This window comes from Neodiprion virginianus, chromosome 7 (assembly GCF_021901495.1).
Source record: "Neodiprion virginianus isolate iyNeoVirg1 chromosome 7, iyNeoVirg1.1, whole genome shotgun sequence".
Taxonomy (NCBI): domain Eukaryota; kingdom Metazoa; phylum Arthropoda; class Insecta; order Hymenoptera; family Diprionidae; genus Neodiprion; species Neodiprion virginianus.
This window is the reverse complement of record NC_060883.1, coordinates 8,930,938-8,947,593: the sequence shown is the minus strand read 5'-3', so window position 1 is coordinate 8,947,593 and position 16,656 is coordinate 8,930,938. Positions and strand designations below refer to the sequence as shown.

Below are 16,656 nucleotides of genomic sequence, written 5' to 3'. Positions count from 1 at the left end.
ATTCTTATTCAGACTTCATTTGACTTCGCAGCGTAACAAATAAATGTTAGTATCTATTTCGAGAGCGTCTCGGTATAGGGAAAGCTTTATTCTGACAAACCAGGCGAACCGTAGTCAAGTCATACTACCGTGACTACACTTTCGCTGGAAGCGAGGTCCCCAGGCGTAGGGTGAACCTGTTCACGTAGTAATGGCGCATGATGCTCTGCATGGCACTTGCACGTGCAATTACTCATAAGGAGACCTTGCGGTGAGGCCTGATGCAGGGCACCCGCGTATAGTTGCTCAATCCAATGAATTTTTTGTAGCCATACATCGGGAGTAAAACAACAATGTGCGTGTATGCAAAACCAACATTTTTCAAAAAAATTCATTTTCTACCATTGAATTTATAGTTTAACGGTCTTGGCCTTTTGTGATTGAGATCTCTGATGGCTGGAAAATAAGACTTGGTCAAGCGATCAAATTTTCATAAGGATATAGGAAATTCTTCTTTATAATATTTTTCAATTTGGTTTTGAATCATTTTTCTAATAATCATTTCAGGGTACTTTTTTTATTCGAGTTAGCATGATTTACAAATTTTATAATGCACACAACCTCACTTTTTGATATCATGTCCAAAAATATTTCTAATCACATTTTTCATTACTCTGTTGATACATACTTATGAAAAGTTTTCGCACTTTTTTTTTTGTTGCAGAAAAATATGAAGTTCCACTTTCATTCGACGTGAAAAGAAAAGTAAAAGGAATTGACGAAGCCTGGGCTGGATTTCTAGAAGTTATTGCTAGTTGTGAAACAATGCTAATGGAAAGAAAGGTAATTTATGAACCTATATTATTCTGGATAGTGACTTGAGAAATAACTAAAACATCTTTCAAGCTGAGAAACATTTTTCACTTTATGTTACGAAGCTGTTTACTCTCCACTGGCCAGCGTAATTTACGATTCAATTTGAATACGTCTTACCAAAACCTTATCCCTGACTTGAATTCTTTCATTTTTACTATCTTATTGAGGAGAAAAAAAAATTCTTCCTCAAAATCATAGACAACACGCGCGGCGAGGTGATTTGGAGCAGGACGTTCCGGTAAGGTCATTTCGAGTGATTCACCTGGGGCTTACAACAGGTGTGTAGTTACGTTATTCTGCTCTTTTCTACATGTCTGGAAGTATTCTATCGGAGAATGCAGAGCTGGGCGAAATGGAGATAAGATTGATGAATTCTGATAACTCCGCTTCGCGAAGCGAGTGAGCAAGTTGATCGTGTTGTCAATCCTACGAACGGTAGCGTTCAGTAGCGGAGGATCGTAATCCAATCACATAAGATGGAGGCAGAATTAGTTTGCACTCGCGGCAATGTAAAATACGTTGAAAATGGTTACTCGTATCTTTTCGATGAGCAGAGTAGATGTGGACAAAACAAGTTTTGGCGGTGCAACAAAAAAGCGAATGGGTGCAAAGCACGACTTCACACAAGCGTGCATACTAATTAGGTATGTACACTTGGAGACAATGAATCTGAGACGGTTAATTTTTTACACTAGGCAGTTATGTTAGCAACACAAAGAAACCTACAGTGCCATAGTCGGCCGAGCGCGAAACAAACTCAATCTCAATAAACATAACATAACCCATGACCGTCGAATCTAACCTTAGAATACCGCGGGTATAATGACTTGTTGGATTGATACGGTCATGGGTCATGTTATGTTTATTGAGATTGAGTTTGTTTCGCGCTCAGCCCACTATAGGTTTCTTTGTGTTGCCAACATAACTGTCGTGTAAAAAATTAGCCGTCTCAGATTCATTGTCCCTAAGTGCACCTATACCTTGTACAATATACATACATATTTATACAGTACGAAGCAGAACATTACGGCGCAGCCGGTTCTTCTTCTATTTTTACTTTTCATCACCTATGGTGATATAAGAAAAGTATTGGTTGTAGTCAAAAAGTAACTGTTGCGAATCTTTTCGTTTTCGACCCTCTAGAAGCCGAAAACACGTTTTTAGACAGACGTCGGTCTGTCTATCGGTCTGTCAGTTTGTCGATCTGTCTTTCTATCCGTCAGTTTGACAAATTCACGCGATGATCTCGGAAATGGCTCTATGGAAAAAACTGAAATTTGGAGGACTTTGCATTCGAATAATGGGCATGAAAAGTTGTCATATCCCGTTTAATTTAAACTTCCGATTCTATCGGAAATCAGTGTTTTTTTCTATCCCTACTATCTTATAAACATAAGAAGCTGGGATATTTTGTGATCCCCGGTTGTTGAGCTGAAAATAGTGTTCTAATTTTTAGATCATCACAAACTTTCCATTGATGTTACGAATACTTTATTTTTTCCAGAACTATCTTCAAATTTCCGTACGTCTCTTTTAATTTGGCCGAATGCGCTATTGAACTAGGTGCATATGTGTTTCCGTTATGATGTAGAACAGCTTTGAGACTTCTATTTGACGAATCAATGAAAAGTCTCCACTCATCGTTTTTATATGTATTCAGTTTAAATGCACCCACCAAGCCTTCTACATCCGAACTGTATACGAATAAATTCTCTTCATCGTTTGCAAAAAATTGCCGAATCTCCTTTTTCCTCTCACGATAATACTAAGCTGATGTTCCTTCAGCCAACAAATTTTTCTTTTACAATACTGCCGCTAGATATTTAGCTCCGTCTTTAGGTAATCCTAAATCTAGTATGAGATCATTCAGTTCTTTTTGACTGAAGGTTTCAAGACCTTTTTTTTTACCATCTTGTAAATATTCTATATCCTCGGAACTATCTTCTTGAAAGACCTGGTCGACTTGCATTTCTTTCTCTTCCGTATCCCTTTGTTCGGAAGTGAGAGTATCATCTACCACTACTATTTTTTCTGGTTTCACAACTGAATTAACGTTGGCGTGCTTGATATTAGCTTCAGTAGTCGTGATGAAACATGAGATGTCCGTCAAACAAAAATAGCAGTTTTCTTGATTTGTAGATGCAGATCATATCATCGGTTTGATAAATTGCAAGTTGTCCGGTTTTTTGATTTTTTCCCATCGGATCAACATCATATGGCACCGACCACATGCGGTCTGCGGTACCCAGTTTGCATCTCAATTGGTTATTTTATTATTGAAGCAATCTTCGCAGATCGATTTTAATTTGGCTGATGAAGGCCTTCAGTATTTTGTTACTTCAAACTCGCCACAAACAAAACAAAACCACGAGAATATTTGTTACGTATGTAAGATTGACGTCTTCTAACATTATACTCTACAGAAGCCAAGTTACCCACTAATGTAGACAGGGGCGCATTCATAATCTTGCCGCCCTAGGCTTGAGGCAGATTTACGCTCTTTTTGTGTACGGTGTGCCTATTTTTTTTATTTTATATTGAAACCATTCATGTCTAGGGATATAAAAATAACTTTATTCTGGTACATGTTGTGCGATATTATACAAAGAACTTTTTTTGTTTTATTTTAATGTCACGTGAACGTACTCGGACAGGAAACTATTATAACGATGAAAATAATATTGGAATCCCGTTATTTAAGTATTAAAAATTAAATCATGACTAGTAATGATTGAATGACTATTGGGTTGTTACCTGTCATATTTTCGTCATTGCATCAGCTACTTCGTAGTTCGTAGAGTTATCAATTATTATAGCTCACAGTTTATAGTATTGCGCGCCTTGATTTTTGAGTTGCAAAACTATCAATCAAATCGTCATATCTCAAGGACGATAGCGAATCTGACTCAATGTCGAGTATAGTCAGAGCGTTGAGTCTATCGTCCTTCATTTTTGATCGTAGATAATTCTTCACTCGGCGCAACCAAGAAAAGCTCCGCTCCCCAGAACAGTTTGTATCAGGCGTACAAACACACACGCGAAGAGCAATATCGATATTACGTTACACACTTTGCATATCACTATCCAGAATCCATTTCAACAACTTTAAAGCCGTATTCCAATTTTCTCCACTTGACAAACAGTGTGCACGAAAATGAAGACATTCATCGAAAAAACTTTCCACGAGATCTGAAGCGTAGACCTTCCGCAAGCTCTCTGCTTTTTCCTCTATTTCTACCGAGCTAATCGCTGCTAAGTCGGTGAGAAAAGAAAACTTATGGTGATATTGCACATATGCTTCACGTCGCTTTCGGAGCTCACAAAGAAGCTCATCGGTAATGACTGTGATTGTCACGACTCTCAGATCGTCTCGACATATTGGTGAGATTGGATCTGCCGAGCGAGAAACCCCAAAAACAAACCGTAAAAGCAGTTTCTAAACGCTCTAACTTCAATCGAATACCTTTGGCTTCGCATCTGACGCTCGGTTTCTGATCTTTATCGTCTTCGATGCAGTCCGGTGCTCCCACAATGTTATCCCAGGAATCGTATAAACTTTTGCACGCATTGGCCCGAGCAGACCATTGAGTTGTTGATAGTCTTTTCAGCGTAACATTTGTTACGGATTCCATTTCTGACTATTGCATCGAGGTTCGCTGCTGCTGAAGAGTTTCTCAGCGTTGGGTTAATACGGTAAAGAAATCGTAGATCTTTTGCAAAAGTGCGAAAAACCAACAAATCTCTTCGGAATCTTCTGCCGCAGACTCTCCAATCAAATTGAGAGAGTAAGCTGCACAGGGAATATAGTCCGCGCGAGGTGAAAGTTTTTTTATTTGTGCTTGTAATCCGTTATAAGCACCCGACATATTGGCGGCATTGTCGTAAGACTGGCCTCGGCAGTTATCAATATCGATTGCAAATTCGTCCAACGTAGCAGTAATGGCTTTTGTCATGTCCAGAGCTTCATGGCCTGCGTTTGGAATAAATTTGAAGAAGCGCTCAATGGGTGTACCGTTGGCCTGTACATATCGGACGACAGAAGTTAGCACATCAATATGAGAGATATCAGGTGTAGAATCTACAATAATAGAGAAGTATTTTGTCAATTTTATCTCTGTTACAATCGTATTCATAACTTTTTCTGCCATGAGCCCTATAAATTCTTCGCAAATCGGAGAAGAGAAATAGCTTGTGTGACCACTGCCTAAGTTACCGTACCGCGAAATATGATCTGCTAAAAATGGATCAAACTTTGCGATGAGTTCTAAGGACATTAAGTAATTCCCGTTGTGTGGTGAACCGAACTTTTCATTATGTCGTCTGAACGGTAGACCACGCGAGACAAGAGCCTTTATCGTTGCCACAACTCGTTTTAATATATTCCTCCATATACAATTGTTGCATCGAGCTGTTGCGTTAGCTTTAGGTCAACGCGGCCGCGAAAAGTCCCCCTTCTTTTCATATTCAATAAAGACAGTTTATGCGTCGATGAGTTTTCGTGATCGCCTACCCGTATAAAGGTATTTTTCCGATCGCTAAAGCCTTCTTTGCTGCCAAAATGTGTCCCACCGTCGAAGGCAAGGCATGGTCCACAGTAGACTTTACCGGTGCTCTCTGAACAGATAAGCCAATTACGGAAATTTTTGTCTCCATTAACAAGACACTGTTCGAACAAAGATCGTGATAAATAACGTGTCTGGTCACCGTATACGCGCTTGCTGGACGAAAAATCTGTATCTCAATTTTGTTTTACGCCGTTCGCCGCTATTTCGTCTATGGTAAAATCATTTATTATCCCATCGGCTGGATCTCGACTCACAATCATTTTTTGTTGCTGCTGAATCGGAATAAAAGAAAATTCCATCAATTCTGTCACATTACCATTACTTCCATCGGAAGAAGAAGATGCACAGGCGTTGATTGTTGAAGGATGGACGGTTTGAATATCCGAATCATTTGCACTTTTTTCAGGTGTAGAAAAAAACGTGTCCAATTTTCGGGTTTTCTTGATCACTTCATCTTTTTTTTCTAATTTTTGCTTGACACGTTTTTTGTATTCGGCGCCACTGAGTTTTTTTTTTTCGGTCACTCATCGTCGATAATAAAAATTGCGTAAACGTGTACATGTGCTGTCCTGAAAAGTAAGGGGTTACACAGTAGATGTAGATACTAAACAATAAAGAGAAATAAATCATCCATGCCGTAACCCGACTTGATTGAGATATACTTACTAATTCACGGAGAATTTCGTTTGCGTTTGAAAATCCATATGAGGTATTCCATGCCAACTGAGAGGACGTTTTCCCTGACCCCGGCCAATTTGCTTCATTATTTTTTATATGTTTCTACAACATAAAAAAGCACTCACTATTCTTTTCAGATTTTTCGTCCAAACCATTCTTTTTCAAAAAATGTTACAAACCCTTTTATGGTCCTAAAAAAACGCCATTTTTTATTTTTTTACAAAAATTAACATAATTTCTAGGTCCCAAAACAAACATTTTGAGCCCTAGTTCAGAGTGGAGAATTGATTTCTTGTATTTTTTAAATATTTTTTTTAGAGGTGTTACGTCCGTGAGTAGAGTTCACTCCTGAGCAGTAGGAGTAAATAGGTTGGCTTCGCTTTTACGTTCTCGGTCAACCAGAAATCAGGATGAGGATTGAATAACCTTGGGTATGTTTGATAAATCGATTATATGTTCATTGCGTAGAAGTTGAAATACTTGTAGGAATAAATTGTGCTGTGCGAAAGACGTATAAGAAGTCTAGATGTGAAGTTGTCGAGAGTTAGAATAGGAGTGCCGCTAGAGATTTGAAACGTACGGGATCCAGAAAAGGTGTGTAGATGCTGAAGGAAGGGAATGAAATTAGTTGAGCAAGCGCGATAGTGAATAGCGTGACACTAGGTAGAGATGAGAGGACAGGACAGAGACCATGAGATTCATATAAGAACGGTGGGAAAGTTAGCGAGTAGGAAAAATAGAAAGAAGTGGTATGCTGGACGTAACCCCCCCCCCCGTCAGAGAGAGCATAGCGGTAGATATGGTCCCGAATATGGAAAGTAAGAAGGTGGAAATGTCGTATACAGTAGTGAAACATTATTTTAAAGTATGTGCTACATTTAGTTTTACAATTTCACTTATTATAGGTAGTGTATGGTATTTATAATCTGAATATAATATGTTGTCGGTATACATGAAAATGATAATTGGTGTGTGTTTACAAGTATATAGTCACATTATGAATGTAGTTTGAATATTAATTGATACGTTTAGCAACATCAGATGGATATTTCATGATAAGTGTTTGTAATAGTGAGTTTATGTTTGGGATAGTATGGTCCAGATTCTGGATTGCATATGAGCGTAAGGCATATAGTTATAACAATATGGTTACAGAATGTTGTTTAAAGCTACGCGCCTAGGGTTAATGTGCATGGAAGCGGGTTAGTATAGTTAAGATTAATCGTAAGTATCACTATTTTTTTTTTTTTTTTGATATACAGAGTTTGACCTATTCGTACAATGACATCGGTTATGAGTATAGGTATATTTTAGGCTAAACTAACGGTATAAGATCGTAATTACGGTTATTTTAATGCGGTAGTGTACAGAAGCATATTTTTATTTTATTTATGTCTGTTTGGTAGCGCAACAGCAGACCTTTGTAGCAATATGGTAGTTGCCTATTTGTAATAAGTTTTTCGTAAGGATTTAGTTACTGGTGGATTTAAAGGAAGTGGAGGTGATGTGTAAGGAACCGCACCACGGGTTTTCACCTCGTTGGGAATGGATAGGACAGAAGAAGTAGGTGGGTGGATGATGTTTAGCTCGATTGGATTGTCATACCCTGTTTGTCTGGCTCTTAATGTCTGGTTCGTTTTCTTAACTTTACAGTGTGTACATAGAGTAATGATTTTGTCGAGGCATGAGTGACGGTAGAATAAGTATAGGGTTGCGAGAGATAGTAAACCTACACCGCTGTAAGTAAGAGCGTCCTTGATGTGAAACATATAGCGCTGTGTGCGGTGGTGTGTGCTGATATCAGTAGCTTGTTTTACGGTATCATGCAGCGATAGTCCGGTATAGGCCATGGCATGTACATTTATGTGCGAGGTTTTGTGAAGTGGGGGGATTGCAATTAAGGATAAATTTGTGGTTTCATTGAAATTAAGGTTTTTGTATATCCGGTCCAGATCGAGGGTGAAGTTCGGGATGTATGAGTGGGTTTCAAATAAGGTCGAATACCTAGTTGTGGAAAGTGTCACTTCACCCGTGTAACCGGTGCACTTGTTATTCAGTCGTAATATTCCGGCTCCTGAAATGGCGATTTGCGGGGTGTGGTCGTTGGGACATAATATGTGTACGGTTTCTGGTTTTGCTGAGGAAAATATCCAAGCGTTGGAGACGGAAAGTTCCGTCCAATATGTGCCTTCGAAAGATGTTAGTCTAACGTCGCAATTTTGTGTTACTGATTGTGAGGAGTGGAGAAACAAGTCGACTTCGCAAAGCTTGTAGATTTCGCTGTGGAATAGTGGTTGACTTTGCCTGCAAATGTATCTGTTTTGCGTTAGGATACATTTGTTGATTTTCGGTTCGGATAGCTGGTAGTATGACGCTCTATTTGATGTTATTTGCTATATATTCAGCACTGGGTTGAATGTATGCGAACTTGTTGGAAATCGTGTCGTAGGAATGTCTAACTGGTATGGGTAGCAAATGGTATAGGTTGAAAGTATCTCTATTTAATATGGGTATTGAAATGACGTATATTAATCGCGTCTCAAAATGTGCGATTTCTACTTTCGATATTCGGACTAACTCTTCAGCGTATGCGGCGTCTATGGGAACTGGAAATTCTAGAAGAGGTTTCAGCAATTGAATGTGTTGGATGCTCGAAATCATTTGTTCTGGAGATAAAATTTTTGGATGTATTATTCCTTGTTGTGCAAAGAGGATCGCGTCTATTAGATTGTCAAAATCAAGTTCGTAATTATTCATGTATCTGTCTAGGTCAATGAGGTGTCTAATAAGTGAGATTGCAGTCTTGCTTGTGGACATGAATCTTCCCGAGATGGTCACTTGGTTGTTTAGGGTTGCTAACATGCGGTATTGTGATTCGTTGTGGGATGCAACGTTATCTAGTTCGTTACGATATGCGCCCAGTGTCGATTGCACTATATTTGTTTGTTTGTTTAGCGGGATTGCTGGATGGTTTGTATCGTTATATAGATTATCTATCTGTTGGTTCAAGTATTCACCATCTTCTACATCTAGTGTTCCAAAAAGTGATTTGGAGAGGCTTCCCACAAAGTTTAAGGCTCCTCTTTTATCGCGGCCCGTTGCTAACTTAAACAGCTCCAAATGCGCTTCGTTAACTGTGCGATGACCAATTGATGATTTTATTTGATTCTGGTATTCTTTGATTGTACTTATTCTGTTGGCTAATAATTCTATAAGGTCACTCGTATCGCATTTACTTGCTAAGGTAGTACATTTTTCGCGTATTTTGTTCAAATAGTCTGTAATTTTTAATAACTGGGATAACATGTTACCAAGATCCACATAGTTGATTAGCGTCCATTCTTCGTTGAATGTCCGTAGATTGTTTATTCGTTCAAAGTGGATGCCGGGATTAACGTCAAGTTGTTGTATTGTGTACGGTATTTCATCGTGGTCGGTCATTTCTGCACTGGCCCTGTAATAATATACATATTCTACTGAGTTTGCTATTAAAGGGGTAAGTGTGGGATTTTACTACATATGTATGTGCGGTTTTCGGTTTTTGAGATGGACTATTTCAGTTTTGTTTAGCGTATAGAGAATGTCCTCAAATCTGCCCGGGTCTGATTAGCGTGATTTCACTACAATGGCGGCATCGTTATCCGTGTCTTCAACAGCTGACTCCGGATCATGTATCACGGAGTCACTCTCCGAGATATCAGTTGGGTAGTGCGAGGGAGCAGAAACCGGAGCATGTCTTGGAGCTGACCTGGTGCCGGTTCGACGCTGCGGCCGACGAGTTAGGGGGGGAGCAGGGATTCTGAGTATTGATGCTTCTGTTTCAGATTCAGAAGATGTCGAGTCATGAGTCGGGTTATGATAATTACAAATGGTGATCGTTATATCGGAGTCTTTAAATATGTAATGAATCGTCCGATTAGCAAGGTTCCAGTCCAACTTATCTAAGCCGCAGCCTAGTCTTGGAATCGAGAGTGTTTTCACTTTGTCTTGTTCTAAGCAATTTTTTAAGTTTACTGGGGCGTTGAACAGTATTTCTTCAGTTGGTTTTTGGTAGTGGTACTTTTTGGTTACTAGATTGCAAATGAGGCGGTTACCATGTGGCAGTGTCAATACGTTCGTTACTTCAGGGTCCAGCTGTTGTAGTTGATCTCGGGTGATTATTATCTTATTGATTAGTTGTCCCGTGACTCCTCGTGACGTCTTGCAGTCTGCCGAGATGCAGTGGGCTAGGTTATCTTGTCTATCGAGGAGGTTGGAGCGTATTTCTTGAATATATTTACTATGCGTTAATGGTAGGTGGTTAAGGTCTGTTACAAATTCCGTTAATCGAGGGGCGTAATTTCGTCCTTTGCTGGTAGTGGCTACGGGTGTCGGCTGATCCGGTGTGTCGGACTGTTTTTCACGCATTTTAACACTACGACCCTAGGGTTTATTGGAGTTTTGGTTTGGTTCAGATGAGGTAAGCGGTTGAACTCCTTCCGTAGTTTGATTGATCGTTTCATGGCATACGATCGGTGGCTCCGTTGCGCTGCTATTGTTAGTCATACCGGCAATGGAGTCATAGGTAACAGCAGAAGTCGAGGTGTCTTGTAATGCTTTGGTTCGTCTGCGCGGGGAAGGGCTGGTGGATTCGTGTGCAGATCCATGCGCTCGTATTGGGTGCTGGTCTACATGTTTCATTCGCTTGTGAGCACCGGTAGATGAAGATAGCGTATCCGGTTCGCGAGCACGTGTCGGGTGTTGGTGAGCTACTTTGGCGCGCTTGTCGGAGTGAGTAGATGGGCATTCTGTATCGGGTCGTGGCCGTTTTGAGGTGATAGATAGAATTCGGAAAGAGTTGACAGGTGGATTTCTGGAAAGCGCTTTTGCGTTGGAATTCGCTTTTCCTTTTTTATGTTTTGTGACGTACGAATATTCTTCCAACTGTTCTATGAATCCCGTTTTTACTAAGGGAATTGAAATTTTCAGTGCAATCACCTGAGCCATTCGTGTTGGTATAAATATTTATTCTTCGTCTAGGAGTTTGAATGGTTTGCTGGTATTGTTCGGTATTATTTTTTCTGTATCGAAAGATATCGTTGCATTTTCGTTCCGTAAAAACATCGATCCTAAGATTCCGTCTTCTTGTATCGGGAACAGATCGTCGACTATATGGAATATATGAAGGTTGTCACCGATTCGAATGTTAGTTGTTCCTAACACTTTTATTGGCTCGTGTATAGCACTGGTAACGTGGATCTGACCTTCGAGTAATTTACACGGAACATGCGGATGTATTGCTCCGAGTTGAATTATGTTTACATCAGCACTGGTGTCAACTATAAATGTGCTGGGTTGTCGCGTGACTTTACCGGTGGTTATTCGAACCTTCGGTGTTTGTGTGACAGATGTTGTGAGGATACGCGGTGGTGGTTTTGTGTTGGTTCTATGCCTGTTGAAGGGAATAACGCCGGTTTCGCGAGAGATAAGGTAGTTGTTTTTTAAACAGATAGTCGCCTTTTCTGAACGTAGAAAGTCTGAACTCAGTATACCATCTTCGATCATAGGGAAGGAGTTATCAACAAGATGCAATTGGTGGCGTGTATCAGCTAACTCGACGTAAAGACTTCCCATTGTTCCGATGGATTCTTCCGTTATCCCTGAAATCTTCCTAACGTTAGTCTTTGTGATGTGGACTCTTGGGTCGATTCTATCGATTTTCAACAACCTAATATTAGTGCCAGTATCTATTATTAGTGTCACGTACCCATTCAAAGACTGCGGGCATTGTATTCGAATCTGTGGAGGTCCTGATTCTATTATTTCGCGCTGTTACTCTGCTTCGAATGAAACTTCCCGGTGGACGCCTGCATCGCGATTAACGTTCAAGTAATTTTGTGTTACATAATTAACCCTGAAATTCGATTGTGAAGGATTTGGTGTGTTACACCGTTGTGAGGGTTGACTCTCATTTCGCGTCTGGTCTAAAAGTTGATTTGTCGGGTCTCTTGCTCGATATTGGGTGTTGGGATTGTTCTGTTGTTGACGATTCGTGTTATTGTGAACAACTCTTGAATCTTAATGGATATTCGGATTCTCGGGATATTGGGACCGATTTGAGCGGCACTTATCGTTTGAGTGGCCTTTGCAACCACACTGCGTGCAAGTAGTGTTGTTCCGCTGCCTCGTTCTGCATTCTTCTATACTATGACCTGCCTTCTTGCAGTATCTACACACTACTAATACAAAAGGTCGTTCAGGACAATATTTATCGATATGATTGGTTAATTTACATATAGTACATTTCATATGGTATTGTGTTTCGTAGTCAGTATCACGGTACGAGGTTAGTTTAAGTCTATCCGATAATAGTTCTTCAATTTTGTGGGCTGTGTCTATAGCTATTTGTAGGGTTTGTGGATTTTCATGAGCCACTTTTATTTCTAATTCGCCTAGTAAACCTTTCATACATCTTAGTCTTGCGGTTTCTTTGATATATTTCTTTAGCACTTGAGCATCACTGATAGATTCTGAGGCATCTATTGATTCGCACGCTTGTCTTAACAGATGTTTTATTCTAGCACCATAATCCAGGACACTATCGTCTTGCCTCTGTGCCGATTGTGCAAGGTCTAGCTGGATATCTGGGAGGTGTTGTTCAGATGCGTAGGCCTCTCTTAGGCAGTCTAGCAGATCTCGAGGAGAATCCGTGTCTAACTCAACATATTCACTCGCGTCGCCTTCGATTTTCGTGCGAATAAGTGTGGAGAATAGATTTAGTTCTCTGGCTAAAACAACTTGTTGTGCGCATTCTACTTTAGTTTTGAATTCGGATACGGGCATATTAGTGCCATTGAACGTGGTAATCAGAGCCAATGCATCTTCAAGAGGCAGGTGCGGAAAAGTGCTTTCGGTAGCCATGTTGTAAATTTTAATCTATGATTTGTCGACTTACAAAATGAAGATGAAGAGAAGGAACGGACGAAAATGTTGCATTCTTCCGTGAGGATGTTGGTATAGCGATTTCGTGTCTGTAGGCGGTGATGATGTCGGTGTGCGTTGTGTTGTGCTAGAAGTCGTGAAGAATGAAGATGCCCTCGTAGTAACAGCAGAAAATAGTTTTGCAGCAATATCGATTTGGAGATACGGATTTGTTTGTAACGTTCGTGTGAATCAGAGATCGATGATTGCGTTAAACGTAGAATATGACTTTCAGAGTGTCTTCAACACTATTACACAGTGGTATTACTTTTGTATCAACATCACTGAGCTTGTACACTTCGGAACCGGTCTATCAGATGGCACTTCATGCGTAGCACACACGTAAAATTGTATCACTGAATTTCCGGAAAGCGAAGACCACCGCTGCCACCAATTTCACGTCCGTGAGTAGAGTTTACTCCTGAGCGGTAGGAGTAAGCAGGTTGGCTTCGCTTTTACGTTCCCGGTCAACCGGAAATCAGGATGAGGGTTGAATAACCTTGGGTATGTTTGATAAATCGATTGTATGTTTATCACGTAGAAGTTGAAATACTTGTAGGAATGAATTGTGCTGTGCGAAAGATGTATAAGAAGTCTAGATGTGAAGTTGTTGAGAGTTGGAATAGGAGTGTCGCTAGAGACTTGAAAAGTATGGGATTCAGAAAAGGTGTGTAGATGCTGAAGGAAGGGAATGGAATTAGTTGAGTAAGCGCGATAGTGAATAGCGTGACACTAGGTAGAGATAAGAGGACAGGACAGAGACCATGAGATTCATATAAGAATGGTGAGAAAGTTAGCGAGTAGGAAAAATAGAAAGAAGTGGTATGCTGGACGTAACAGAAGAATAATTTTTCTTATTTTGTACGTATACAAAACATATGTTATATTTGTAACACTTTTCAAAAAAGAATGGTTGGGATGAAAAATCTGAGAAAAATGGTGAGTGCTTTTTTTAGTTTGTAGAATCATATGAAAAATAATGAAGCAAATTTGCAATTTGTATACATACAAAATAAGAAAAATTATTTCTTCAAAAAAATATTTAAGAAATACAAGAAGTCAATTCTTTCAAATGGCTCAAAATGTTTGTTTTGGGACCCAGAAATTATGTGAATTTTTGTAAAAAAATAAAAAATTGCGTTTTTTAGGACCATAGAAGTGTTTGTAACATTTTTTAAAAAAGAATCGGTGGAACGAAAAATATGAAAAAATGGTGGGTGCTTTTTTTAGGTTTTAAAATCATATACAAAATAATGAAGCAAATTGGCGGGGGTGAGGGAAAATGTCCTCTCAGTCGGCATGCAATACTTCATATATATTTGCTATCGTTAAAAATACTTCAGTGCTCCGCCGCTTCGTGTTTTCATACCGTAAATTGTCAAGCGATATATGTTAGAATGCTGTGCTCCCAAGCTGGAACCTGGAGAACAGGCATGAGCACGCTAAAAGTGGCTGGCGCGTAAGCAGGCATAAGCACGTTAAAGCCGGCTACCGCATGTCATGCATTGTATACGTTTATACGTATTTAAAGAAATAAAATCCAATATTACATTTACATTGTATATTTCTTCCACTAGAAAATTTAATTTGATCAAAAGAAAGATTTCGCAACTTTCTAATTTAACCTATAAAATTTATTACAATGGTTATTCCTGCTTATCATTTTTTGACCAGAAATTTGTCGCCCCCAAACATCTGCCGCCCTAGGCTATAGCCTAGTCAGCCTAGTACTAAATCCGCCCCTGAATGTAGAGCTGCGGTGGCTTGATAACGACGCCTGCGGGTCTGCTTTCTCACCCTGACCACACACCGATACTAGGGGTTCCGAATTCCTGCACCGTGAAGCATTCATTGTTTGTGTCTGCCATGACGGCATACATGCCGTTAACCCTATGACTCTAGCAGACGGTTCTGTTGCCCACCGTCACCACGGGGAGGTGCCCTGGTTACAAGAAGAAGCGATAGGTCTTACGAAAATTTGAAGATAGATTTGGATGAAATCCTCAATTGCACTTCCTTGACTTTTATCTCGACTACTTTTCTCAAAACCTTCGAGACTACCGTGAAGAACATGGAGAACGATTTCATCAAGACATAAGTGAAATGGAGAATCGGTATCAAGGCAGCTGGAACGGCAACATGATGGTTGATTTTTGCTGGACCCTTAAGAGAAAAATGAAAAAAGAAAATATAAAACGAAAGAGGAATCCACTGCATAGATCATTCGAAGAAAAAAGTTTTCAATACAGTCCAAGAAATAAAGCCGAAAAATGTCTTTTTATGACACAAATTCCGGACGGATGAGACCTATATATTCTTGAAGAGCTGATGGCCGTAGAACTGATGGCCGGGATGAAGTGCTATGTATTTCCGACCACGATTTTCTTGGCAAAAAAAAAAAAAATGCGGAGCGTTTAAAGTTGGTGAAACGATGTTTTTGAGCAATAGCGAGGAAACTATTGATCGAAGAGAAGAAAGGTTTATAAGAATTTGTAAGTATTAGAAAAAAGAAGAATTTGGCCAGTTACAAATTGAGATTGATTGATTTTTTTATCATGCAAAGTAATAAAAACCTGCTAAACGGCCATTTCTATAATAACGAATAATTTATCCTATAATGCATGTACATCTTTGATAGTCTCGTAATATATGTCTCTTAGTATACCAAAAAAGTGTGCAAAACCAGAGCTCGATTGGATTAATGCTTTTTGAGAAAAGCTATTTGTTATTAAAAAAACCGACTTCAATATTAATATCAAATAATAATAATATTATCAAAGAGCAACAAAACTGGAAAAATATTAATCCAAAAGAGTCCCACTATCGTTTACACTATGAGGCGAAATGATTTTTACAATTAAGTGGGTATAAAATGACTCTAAAAAAGGGGTACGTTTTTTACTCGCAAACAAATGGAGTTTTTTTTTTTTTCTTTAATTTTTTACCTCTAGTTCCCGCCATACCCATTAGACTATGTTCCCAGAGGTCTGTGTAGACCTGTGCGGGGCAAAAGAAGAGATGGATTAGTGAACATCATTATGCGGCGGAATTACTTCGCCAATTTTCATGTAACAGAATTGGGATTAGCGTTGTTGGAAAGCTGTTATTTTTACACGGATTTAGAAACAAAAAAATTTATTCAAAGTTATTTAGGGGACGAGATAATTTTTTTTTGCTCAACAATTATTGCAGCTGCTCTTTTAAACATAGAGAGCTAAAATTTGGATACAGTATATATATTAATCATGAATGGACTGTCCATTTTTGCAGTCAATTTACGGACAAGATGTGTGGCCGTGTATGGCGACGGAGTGGGGGAAATCCATCTCCGCCTGGGAGACGCTCCTGAAAGTAGATTCGCGGGTTCGAATTCCACGAACTTGGAATATATCTTGAAGCCATGAACGTATCGAGATGTTTTTTTTCAATCTCGGCTAAGTTTTTCCGCTGATCGTGAACTTGCTATCAACATCTCAATAAAAATATTTTTTCAGCTCGAAATTTGATAATTAATTTTTATTTTCTTACTCATATTAAGTCAATGTTCTGATTTAGTCTCAATGACTTCACCGAAAAAATCGACTCAATAAAAGATATA

General features: G+C 39.3%; 1 protein-coding gene across 1 annotated transcript in view; it reads left to right on the top strand.

The window, feature by feature from the left end:
- Nucleotides 1–16,656, top strand: part of LOC124308425 (dynein axonemal heavy chain 2) — a 618,723-nt gene that overhangs the window by 41,514 nt on the left and 560,553 nt on the right. The window contains exon 2 of the mRNA XM_046771133.1: nucleotides 704–822. Within this exon, the coding sequence (XP_046627089.1) occupies nucleotides 805–822 (18 nt within the window). The 5' untranslated portion in view covers nucleotides 704–804. The remainder of the gene's footprint in view (nucleotides 1–703; nucleotides 823–16,656) is intronic.